The sequence below is a fragment of the Carica papaya genome, unplaced genomic scaffold (genome assembly GCF_054855325.1).
Source record: "Carica papaya isolate Zhongbai unplaced genomic scaffold, ASM5485532v1 h2tg000056l, whole genome shotgun sequence".
Lineage (NCBI taxonomy): Eukaryota > Viridiplantae > Streptophyta > Magnoliopsida > Brassicales > Caricaceae > Carica > Carica papaya.
Genome location: NW_028277162.1, coordinates 15064 through 27378, shown reverse-complemented (window position 1 = coordinate 27378; position 12315 = coordinate 15064). Strand labels below are relative to the sequence as shown.

The window sequence follows — 12315 nt, the reverse complement described above, 5'->3', positions numbered from 1 at the left end:
AGTCTGTAGGCAGCAGTACCAATCCTGTCTAAGATTTCAAAGGGTCCAATATATCGGGGGTTTAATTTTCCCCTCCTGCCAAACCTACTAATTTCCTTGAAAGGAGTGATCTTAATAAACACCCGGTCGCCTTTCTCAAACGCTAGGTCTCTCCTCCGGGTATCTGCATAACTCTTCTGCCTACTCTGAGTTGTCTGAATGTTCTTCTTGATTTTAACTATCTTGGACGTGGTCTCCTCTACCAACTCCGGGCCGAACAATCTTCTATCGCCCACTTCCTCCCAACAAATCGGTGATCTGCACGGGCGCCCATATACGCATCATATGGAGCCATGCCGATGTTTGCTTGGTAGCTGTTGTTGTAAGCAAACTCTATCAGGGGTAGATGGTCGTCCCAATGGCCCCTGGAGTCAAGGACACAAGCTCGGAGCATATCCTCAAGCGTACGAATTGTCCTCTCTGATTGTCCATCAGTTTGGGGATGGAAGGCAGTACTAAGAGACAACTTTGTTCCCATAGCTTGCTGGAAGCTACTCCAAAATCGAGAAGTGAACCTAGGATCCCTGTCGGATACTATTGTCACTGGAACCCCATGCAATCTGACTATCTCCCGGATATACATCTTTGCTAACTTGTCCAATGAATCGGTCATCCTGATGGCTAGAAAGTGGAAAGACTTGGTAAGTCGGTCAATGATTACCCATATGGCATCGTGTCCTGAACGTGCCTTGGGTAACCCCAATACGAAGTCCATGGTGATATGTTCCCACTTCAATTCCAGGATTGGTAAAGGCTGAAGTAACCCACCTGGGCGTTAATGCTCTGCCTTGACCTGCTGACATACCAAGCATTTAGATACAAAGTCGGCTATGTCTCTCTTCATCCCATGCCACCAAAACTAGGGTCACATGCTTTGGTACATTTTGGTACTTCCTGGATGCATGACAAACTTCGAGCTATGGGACTCCATCATGATGTCCCTTTTTAACTCACTATCATTTGGGACACACACCCTGTCTTGGAAACGAAGTAATCTATCGGCAGAGATTCGGAATTCTGAGCTCCCTCCCTGTTCTGCATCCTTCCTGCGGGGAACCAAGGCGAGGTCAACTGTCTGGGCTTCCTTTATTCTCTGGATTAACTCGGGCTGGACTGCCAGGCGGCCCAAACATGTGACTCTCTTCAGATCATGAAGTCGAACCTGTTGCGTGGCCCCAATTGGTCTGCATTCTGAAACCATCAAATGGGCTAAGATACCTGCACTTTTCCTGCTAAGGGCATCTGCTACCACGTTGCCCTTACCCGGATGATATAAGATGTCACAATCATAGTCCTTAAGGAGTTCCATCCACCTTTTCTGACGCATGTTGAGATCCTTCTGAGTGAATATGTGTTTCAAACTCTTGTGATCGGTATAGATCTGAAAAGTCTCTTCGTACAAATAATGGCGCCAGGTTTTTAAGGCATGAATGATTGCGGCAAGCTCCAAGTCATGGGTGGGATAGTTCTTCTCATGATTATTTAACTGTCTGGACCCGTATGCTATAACCTTTCCATGCTGCATCAGGACACAACCTAGGCCCAGATAGGAGGCATCACTATAAACTGTATATCCTCCCGATCCACTCGGTAAAGCTAGCACGGGTGCAGTGGTCAACCGCTTCTTTAATTCTGAAAAACTTCTTTCGCAGTCTTCATTCCACTCAAACTTGGCATTCTTCTTTGTGAGTTGGGTTAGAGGAGCTGCTAGACTGGAGAATCCTTCAACGAACCTGCGGTAATAACCTGTCATTCCCAGGAAGCTACGGATTTCCTTAACTGATGTCAGCTTCTCCCAGCCAAGTACCGCTTCAACCTTTTCAGGATTCACTGATACCCTTTCCTTCGATATGATGTATCTTAGGAAGGCAGTCTGCTCAAGCCAGAATCCACACTTACTCAACTTCACATATAACCTATTGTTTCTGAGGACCTGCAAAACTTGGGCCAGATGGTGAGCATGTTCTTCTATGCTTTTTGAGTATACTAAGATATCATCGATGAACACGATGACAAATTGATCCAAGAACTCTCTGAAGACCCTGTTCATCAGATCCATAAAGATTGCCGGGGCATTAGTTAGCCTGAATAGCATAACCAGGAACTCATAGTGTCCGTACCTGGTTCGGAAGGTCGTCTTAGGGATGTCTTCTGTTCTTATCTTCACCTAATGGTAACCTGATCGTAGGTCTATTTTAGAGAAGACCTGTGCACCCTGCAGCTGATCAAAGAGGTCATCAATCCGGGGAAGGAGATACTTGTTTTTGATCGTGACCTTATTTAATCCTCTGTAATCAATGCACAGTCTCAACGTTCCATCTCCCTTCCTTGCAAAAGTGACTCCAGCACCCCAATGAGACACATTGTATCTAATAAAACCACTGTCTTGCAATTCAGTGATCTGTTTCCTCAGCTCTTCCATCTCAATGCGGCTCATACAGTAAGGAGCAACCGAAATGGGCTGGGTACCTGGCTGTAGGTCTATAGTGAACTCGACTTCTCTGTCCACTAGCAGGCCGGGCAGTTCGTCCAGAAACACATATGGGAAGTCTCGGACTACCAGAATCTCTTGAACACAAATTTCCTTCTTGGACTTGCCTAGTCAGAGAAAACAACAAGATTAAGGCACTAGAAGTTAAGAAAACTTGCCATCAAGGAATATGTACTGAATAATTTTATTAATTTGGAAATGGCTCCTCGTTAGGAGGATTGAATACAACTTTCTTGTTAAAGCAATCTATGGTGGCGTGATACGCCGCTAGCCAATACATTCTTAAGATTACATCAAAATCCCCCGTGTCTAACCCTATCAAGTCTACCCTCAGATAGCTATAGATAGCTTCCCCTAGTAGTGTTTCACCCCCGGCAATAGACACAAACAATAATAATTCAAGTTTATCAGGTGATACATTAATTTTGGAAGCAAAAACATGTGAAACAAAAGAGTGCGATGCACTAGTGTCAAATAAAACATGAGCAATATGGTCACAGATAGTATACATACCCTGTGCTACATCTGGGTCAGCGTCGGCATCCTGCTGGGTAAGGTTGTAAGCTCTGCCCTGGATAGGAGGCCTCCCTTGATTCTGGTTCCTCGGGCATTTTCTGGCATAATGCTGGGCACTGCCACAAATGCGACAAGTGTTGTTGAGGCGATAGCAGGGTCGGTCCCCATGATCTCTGCCGCAGTGTTGACAAATTTTCCCACGTGCTGCCCCTGGAGCCTAAGGAGGGGCCTAGATGGCTGGTCTGGGCCTCTTATTTGGCTGGGCAAGCACAATAGGTGCTGGCCTGCAGAACGGAGTTGAGGGTCGGGAACTCCCTCCTGGCTGAGGACGGGTGTTGAAGCTTCTTTCCACGATCTGTGCCTTTGCTAGGACTGTTGAATATGTCTTGAGCTCCAATACTAACAAGTGTTGCCTGATCTCTGGGCGGAGACCCGATTGGAATCTCCTGGCCTTTCGGCCCTCATCCATCAATGTCTCCGGGGAGTATCGGCCCAGCTCGAGGAACTTACGAGCATACTCTGATACTGTTATGTTTCCCTGAACTAGTTGAACGAACTCTGTTTCCTTTAGGTGTCAGAGGTGCTCAGGGAGATACTCCGCATGGAAGGCCGCTAGAAACTGCTCCCAAGTGACTGGTGTAGGCAGGGTGGTCTGCTTGAGCTCCCACCAGCGTCCTGCTTCCCCTACCAGCATGAAGGAAGCAAGGGCAGCTCTCTACTCAGGAACTACTCCTAAGATCCTAAAAGCTCTCTCAGTCTCTGCCAGCCAGTACTGGGCCTCTTCAAAAGAGGATCCCCCTGCAAAGGTGGAGGGGTTCAGTCTCCTGTACCTCTCTATGTAGCCCGGGTCGATCATGGAAGGAGCGGGGTCTTGTGGAGGAGGGACTGGACCCGGCTGGGGATAGACTGGGGGGTCCTGTGGTTGCACCTGCTGATACGCTGGGGGCACTGGGTCGTGCTGTGGCGGTGCCGGGTAGTACCGTGGCTGGGGCACCGGGTTGTACTGCGGTAGTGGTGCCGGGTGGTACTGTGGAGGAACAGGCTCGTGCCGGGGTGGCTCAGGATCAGCCTGGTGTAGCGGAGGCTCAACCTGCGGTAGTGGAGGAGGGTCGGGTAACTCCCTTCTCTCCCCTCGCCCTTGCTGGGAAGCTATGAATCCTTCCATCATCTCAAATAACCTGTATACATCCTCCCGAAGTGAATTATCCCGGGCCGCTCGGTTCAGTGGGTGTCTTCCTCTCCTCATCTCTCTGCACCTGCATTTCATAAAGAATGGTTGAGTAATGGTTTATCGGTGAATATTTCTCTAAGCATTATTGTGTAAGGGATGGGTCCGAGGAACGTGGCTCTGATACCAACTGTAACGGCCCCAGAAATCTAAATGAAATATATGTATTAAAATGTCAAATGCGGAAGTGTAATAAAAATTTTGATTAGCATCCCTTACACAGTAACTAAAACGTACTCAAAATATGAAAGAACAAACTAACTAAAAGAGATACTCGAAATAAAAACTATAAATATAGCTATGGAGTCTTTAGGCGTCCCCTTCGCCGTCTTCCTGCGGAACGGGCTCGAGAAAAATGTCTTCCTGATATGAAATAGTTAAATAAGGAATGAGCTACACCAGTCCAGTAAAGACATCACACTATCTCACCGCCACGAAAGTAAAGGTGGGTAGAAAAAAAAAGACCAATTGAGTATAATTTATAACAAATTCTTTTATCAATAATAAAATCTTTTACTGTCCACTTACCTCAGCGAGATCCATAAAAACAACATATGAAAATAATAACCTTACAATATCATGAAATCATATACACTTTATAACACAACATATATCACACCTTTACATTTCAATCATCAGGAAACAGATTTCCTCTTTTACCAGCCTACTAGTATCCCTGGGGATCCATAGGGGGTCCCCTCTACACGTGAACCATTAACATTTACAACCTGATTCCAGGGCCGTCCCCATACCCCGTCCGGTATGAGGGTGAAACGAGTCGTCCTCATACCCCGTCCGGTATGGGCGCCAAAACACATAAGGTCTCCATACCCCGTCCGGTATGAGAGACCACATTCCCGGTAGGTTCCCTACGGACCCGGTCCGTCCACCATCTCCAGGATATCTAGTCAGGCTGTCCACATTATCCATTTATCAATTCACATAACCTTTTTGCTTTTTTCCTTGATCTCAATTATCCAATCATACACAACATGTAAACTAGTGATTGACATCAAACAGGACAACACAGTATCGGGTTCACCAAAATACAAACCATAATAAAAGAAAACATGATTCATGCATACGAGATCATAACATAATTACATCAAACATCACACTGCATTTAATACTGAAAATTAGATCAAACAATAACAGACCAACACTGTATCAGATTCGGGCTCCATTGGCAACCTTAATCAATTATATATCTATAAAGTCACACAGTACAGTTTAATTATTTATTTAGCTTTAATACCGTGATAGGAAATAGGGTGAGGGGTCCTTACTTGTTTTGGGGTCTGAATACGGCTCTACAGTGCGCTTACAGGCTATCCTTAATTTCCTTGAATTTTTTCCGAAAAACTGAAACGCACTACCGGAACCTGCACGTGTCCCAAAAAATTCCAAATCAGACCTAGGGCCCCTTTCGACCAATATCGCAATTCCGACACGGCGGCTCTGCTGTGCTCCGGCGACGGCGACGCCGCTTGCGGCGGCGATTCGCCTCGGGTTGGCCGTTTTCAGCCGTTTTTGGCCGAATTCGGCCACACTTGCATCGGTCCCTGCGATAAAACAACCCAAGGGCCCTCGGTGGGCTAAAAAATTACAAAAAACCGAAACTTACCGGTGGCGGTGCTCTCGGGTGCGGCGGCTCCTCCGGCGTGAGTTACGTTTTGATGTTTGGCTCCGATCAACCTGTAGAGAAAAGAACGTTGATCACAGTGGTATAAAAATTGCATCGAACGGAGGCCGGAAAGGGCCTCATCGGAGGTAAAAACCGAGGAGGGACACGGCGGTGCCGCTGGGCTTCGACTAGGTTTTTCGGCCGTTTGGCCAGTGGTTTGGCTCCGATTTGGCCACAGGCGGACTCAGCATCGAAAAACGAGCAAGGGGGAGAAAATTTACCTCGATCGGCGGTCGAAAACTTCCCCGGTGCGGCAGCTGGTGGCGGCGGCCGGCTCCTCCGGCGTCTAGTTCTTCTTCTCCGGCGAGGCACTGGTGGTTAGGGTTTTTGTGGTCAAGTGTGGGTGGGGTTATTTATACCCTTTGTCTTTTAATCTCAACCGTCCATCAAGATTAAATCTGGGCCGTTCGATCACGATTTAATTGGGAATAAATCTGGGTCATTCATCGCGATGCAATTTGGGCCGTCCGTGCCTGATTGAATCTGGGCTGTCCGTGCGCCTGAATCTGGGCCGTCCGTGCGTACGTTTGATCTGGGCCGTCCGTGTGCGCGGGAACGGATCTAGGCCGTCCGATCGCGTGCACGCAGATCGCCCACGTGACCCGTTCCCTGGTCAGCGTTGCCTTGCCACGCGGCGCGTCCTGGTTGGTCGGGGCTGCTGACCGGGCTGCTGACGTGGCTGCTGACGTGGCACAACTTTTCTAAATTGTGTTTTGACTCCCGGTTTCTGATTTTCTTTTCAAAAACACCCCCAGAATCTAAAATTTCACCCCTTTTTCCCAAAATCAATTTCAATTAAATCCAAATAATATTTTTACCCAATTTTATCATTATTATGATTTTTATTTTTATTAAATTAAATTAAATTAAATTAAATAAAAAATCAAATAAATAAATAAAAATAAAAATAAATAAATAAAATTTTTATTTTTATTTGGGTGTTACAGGTCAAATTACAAAAATGAGAAATGCTGACATGTAGGATGACCACATTAGCACCACAACGAGTTAGGGCGCGCCATGTGGTGGACACACTGGCAAGGGCTCCATGTGAGAGCCACGTGGGCGATCCACGTGCCTAAGTGATCTAACGGCCTGTGCTCACTCTCACATGCACGAACGGCCCAAATCCATTCTCCTATTCTGTGCGATTGGATGGTCCACACATTTTCGATTGAATGGCCCAGATCCATTCCCCTATTAGGCACGATTGGACGGGTGAGGAAGCACCATGCAAACGAAGATGGAAAACCTAGTTCGACAGAAAGAGAGTATTTAAACTCCTCTTCCACCGACACCCTAACCCTAGCCGCACGCCTGCTCACTAAAGAAGAAGAAGAAGAAGAAGAAGAAGGGTGGCCAGAGGAGAAGCCCATCCACCGACATCGCTGCATCGAAGACCCAAATTGATGCCGGTAAGTGCGATTTTCTCCTGTTCATCCCGTTTTTCCATTCTAAGCTAACCAAAATACTCTTTAATACAGAAAAACCTAAGGAAATGTCGTAACCCAAGGAAGTAGAGGGCGGAGCTCGACTAAGCTGCAACACCAAAAATTGAAAAATGTTTTGATAAGCTGAATCCTCTTTTCGTTCACTCTGTTTTCTCCACTCCTTAACCGCATAACCTATTTTCGATGCAGGGTGACCGAAAAAGCCACGAGCCGCAAAAGTGGAGCGACAGAACCTAGTTAAGCTACCGTGTTGGAGATCAGAAAACATCGGTTAACCTCAATTTTTTTCCTTTTTCCACTAATAGACACCTTCTAACCACGAATTGAATAGGTGTTTACCTAGAACCGGTCGAAACCAGCCTGACCTAGAGGAGGATCCATCGAAAAAGGAGGACCGGCAGTGGAGCACGATAGTGCCGCTGCACCAGAACCCTAAACCGACCCCTTGATGAGATTTTTCCCGTTTGGTCATTTTTCACGTATTTCCATGTTAGTTTGACATAAGTTTTGATTTTACAATAAAAACCCAAGAAATCTAAGAGCCGGAAATCGTCTAGAAGCATAATGAAAAAAGTGGCGTTCCGAACACTAATCCAGAGTAAGAATCTCTCACCTATTTTTCCTGTTCAATAAAATTGAAGCTGAATTGATAAATAAACAAAACATTTAGTCAATTTGCGGTCCCCTAGTTAATTAAAGTACAGGTTGCCAATGAAGCAACTAACCGATCAATTTGCATCTATTTAAGTTCTTAATTGTAGTATATATCTCTATACTTGTTATTTTGCTATATTGTTCATTGTACTATTTACTTTAATAGGTTTATTCTGAATTCTACGGCGAACACGGTATGGCCTCTCTATACATTTTGTCTTGTTATTCAATTGTACATTTAATTGGTTTCCATCAGTGTAATGTGTTATTATTTCATGTACTTATCCTAAAATGTGAACTTATGTAGTTGGGATACAGATGTACGAGCCTCATAGGGCTAAATAGTAAATAAATGAGAGCATGTGCATGAATTAATTGTGTAAAATAAAAGGGCTTACCAGATTTGTTGGGAGAGAGTGTAGGGACTTGGTGCATATGGTAAACCCTATTGTGAATGTTACCCTCAGTCGAACGGGGTTGAGAAGTCCCATATTGGAAGGGGTTAGGAATTGTTTTGATTATGCTCATACCGGATAAGGCATAGAGGCAGTTGTGTGTTTTGACACCTATTACCGAACGGGGTATAGGGATGACCATTTTATTATACAGTAAATGCTCGTGTCCATGTGTAGTGGGACTCCTATGGACCCCCAGCGGCACCGGCAGTCAAGCTAAAATGATAAAGATGAATGAGATAGAAATCCAACTTTGGGGAAAAATAAAAGATTAAATATTGTATGTCTTTTAGAATGCGTATTGTAGATTATTATTATGATTCTTATCTTCATAAATGGCATTCATGAACTTATAGGTGAGTTAAAAAAATTAACGTTTTCAGTTAAACGAGTTTTATTTAAAAGTGAGCTCTATTGGTTGTTTTACAATTTATACAAACTTTTGATTTTCTATATCAGTAGTGAGACGTTGATATTCTTACTGATTTAGTGTAGCTCACTCTTTATCATTAACCATTTCAGATTAGGACGACCAAGACCCGAATCCTAAGCAGTAAGAAAACTAGTTAGAAGATTGCCTCTCTGCTTCCCCAGTTTCAAGTAGAGATTAATCATATTTGTTTCCTTTATTACTCTTTTTTTATTTTTTATTTCAAGGGCATTCTCGTAGCTTTATTAGGCATTTTAAGTAGACTGTGCAAGGAATGTAACCCTAAACTCTAAACTGCATCCGTTAATTTATAAAATTCAATATTATTTTATTTTACTATTTCTGGGTTATTTTCTCGAAATCCCTAGTAGGAGTTCAGGCTTTTACAAATATTATCTTTGAAAACCAATTAATTCATAAATTCTAAATGTACGTAGGGTGAAAATACTCATATTCTTTGGCCTTGCTTAAGTATATAATATATATATGAACATAATGTACTAACAAATATTATAAATCCTCTAGGAAAAACTTTTATTAATGTTTTCATTTCACTAATTTTTTCTTAATTATACTTAAAAGATGATTTTTTCCAAGAGAATTACAATATAGTGAGTAATTATTATTTTAGATTTAGTAATACGTGTGTGTCTATGTATGGATGATGCTAATCAGTTGAAACTGACTGGATATTTAGGCTGCTTGTTTGGTGCAAAGAGCCCCCAAAACTTCTCAAATTCAGGATTCTTCTGATTTTCATCAAACATAGCGAAAATATAAGTCTCTATTGGTCTTGGCCTCTTAGGTGTTCCTCGCTTCACATGCTGAATCAAATTGTTGTTGTAAGTTCTCGCGTTGTCAATGCTTGTCGCTGTCCCGCCGGATGATGGCCAACCACTCTCCGACACCACGATCTCCAGTGACCCTCCACCAATCTTTTCAAGTGCGGCCACCACAGAGTCATGAATCGCATCAAAGAGACTCTGGTAGTTCAACGGTGGGTCGCTAAAGACTACATTCGGGGCCGTGAAGAGTGCGAAATCAAGATGGATATCTCTCATGTTGTTAATGAAACTAAAGTAAGGATAAATATTAACCAACAACGGTGATCGGTTGTTGACAAGAAAACGAACGAGGGGGTTAAGAATTGGCATGAAATTTTCCTTGAATGAACCCTTTGAAGGTGGGGAAGAGGTGGCAAGCGTTCCGGTGTCAATGGCGGAGGAGACTTTGATTTGGTTAGCAAGACCGGCATTTGTAAGTGCACGCTGAATATTCTCCATTGCAGGGACAAGGAACTGTGCGAAGAAATTAGAAGGCTGGACTTCATTGCCGACAGCGATGTATCGGAAACGAACATCGGGAAAATTTCTGACATTAGTTTGGATCCAGGCATCGGCAGCAGCTTGGCTGGAGGCGATTCTTTGAAGATCAGGATTGGGGAGACCGAGCATGACTTCAATATTGGAACCTCTTAGAGCTTGAAGGACTCCATGGTCAGGATCATAGATTCTCATCCGACGAATGTTTCTCTGGTTGTAAAGAGCGATGACTTCTAATGGTGGGGGAAGATTGTTGCCTATTCTGCCATAGCAAACACCTATCTGAGCAGCTGCAATATTATTTTATTTAATTAATATTTAATTATATTTAAAAAATGAATAAAATAGATTATGATTATTATGCAGTATAATTAGTAATAAAGTCATGAACTAACCATAAAATAAAGAGATAAACTAAATTTATATTATTTAATTTTTTAAAAAAAAATCTTTCAGTTACATTTGAACATAAATAATCTAATTTAAACCTACCTTAAAAATAATACTAAAAATTTTATTTAGTTATATACTTAAAATAGTTAATAATTATTCATAAAATTAAAGAGAGCTGGGAATCAACCTGTGTTACCGAAAGTAGCGAGGAGGAAGGCAAGGAATAGCAGCATGGGAGGTAAGAAATGGGATTTTCGGGGCAATATGGCCATGGCCAAATATTTGAGAGATGAGAAACCAAACAAGGAGAAGAGAAGGGATTAGATATAACTTCATGGGAATACCATACACATATATATATATATAGGTGCTACTTACAGTCCAAAATTAATGCAAACTTGTCAAAATAAAAATCTTCCAAATTGCCTAATTTTCTCTCCAACCACATTAAAAGCACCACAGCCACTAGGCATTATAATACCTTGTCTTTTGGGTTCAATAAATTTGAAAAGTCCTCTCTTAATGTGAATTATTTTTGCATTTAATTACTTATTTTGTGTGTTTTTAATTCACAAATATTATGTTAATCATTATTAACAATCTGTTCACTGCTGAATAAATTTGTATTAAATTTATTAATTACTACTTAATTTTATAAGATATTGCAATTTCGAATCACATTATACTCTAATCTATTTTTATTTAAAAATTAAATTAATTAATTTATGATTAATGTGTATCTTATTTTATTAAATGCTGTGAGTTCGTATCCAACTGTAATTTTGTCTACTGTTTGAAGATTATATTGAGTTGTGTGTATATATATTACATAATTGATAAATTTATATATTTTTTATTTTAATAAAATAAAAATAGGTATATATTAATAGTAATTACTGGAGAACAAACTATATGAAAAGAAGAAAAAAATTCAACACTTTAATTTATCATTTTAGATCAAAATTCTTAATATTTAATGCAAAATTAACTCGCAGACATGAAAGAACTCCATTTCCATACGATACGACACTGCTAAGGTCCGTATAGTTTGCCGTTAATTAATTAAGTGATTAAAAAATACTTGTCTACAAGGAGCAGCAGCCCCTCTTGATTTTGGACTTGTTAGGTTAATTACGACCATTACGTATACATATATAAATATTTATATATACAAATTGCACGAAAATTATATATAGGAAGATGAATAGACGGCAGCTTTTTTAATAGAAATTTATATGTTTTATTAATTACCTGATATATATATATATATATATATATATACAATAATTATAATACAAACTTTTATAATATATATATATATATAAATGCACAATTTGGATTCATAATTTTTAATATAAAAAAATACCAACTAATGATTTCTATTGAGTCTATTTTGTTAGTTTTACTTAATCATTATATAGTTAAATAATTATTATATTTTTTATATTTAAAAAGTTATAAATACGAGTTGAATTTTACTTTCGTATATATTTTTATTTAATAATTATTTTTATTATCATACAAATACTTTCGTGTCAATATATATTTGTTCTACATACTTGAAAGTCTAGTCATAAATCACTGGATAAAATTCTAAACTCATTCACGCTAAATAACAAAGACATCAATATGTGGAAATTTCCACTAAAAAA

The 12315-nt window shown here is 41.2% G+C and overlaps 1 protein-coding gene across 1 annotated transcript; it reads right to left on the bottom strand.

Moving 5' to 3' along the window:
* Window positions 1-9456: 9456 nt before the first annotated feature.
* On the bottom strand, window positions 9457-11009 carry LOC110809473 (glucan endo-1,3-beta-glucosidase-like). Its single transcript, XM_022035326.2, has 2 exons — window positions 10851-11009; window positions 9457-10560 (listed from the first exon to the last, which is right to left on the bottom strand). Exons 1-2 carry the CDS (start codon window positions 10933-10935, stop codon window positions 9620-9622), a joined length of 1026 nt encoding a protein of 341 aa, XP_021891018.1. The 5' UTR covers window positions 10936-11009; the 3' UTR covers window positions 9457-9619.
* Between the last annotated feature and the right edge of the window lie 1306 nt (window positions 11010-12315).

Bases quoted from the DNA above. Each gene is read 5' to 3' on its own strand.
- LOC110809473 (XM_022035326.2), bottom strand. From the start codon at position 10,935: ATGGCCATATTGCCCCGAAAATCCCATTTCTTACCTCCCATGCTGCTA. The intron at 10,561-10,850 runs GTTGATTCCCAG...ATAATATTGCAG, and splicing joins CGCTACTTTCGGTAACACAG to CTGCTCAGATAGGTGTTTGC.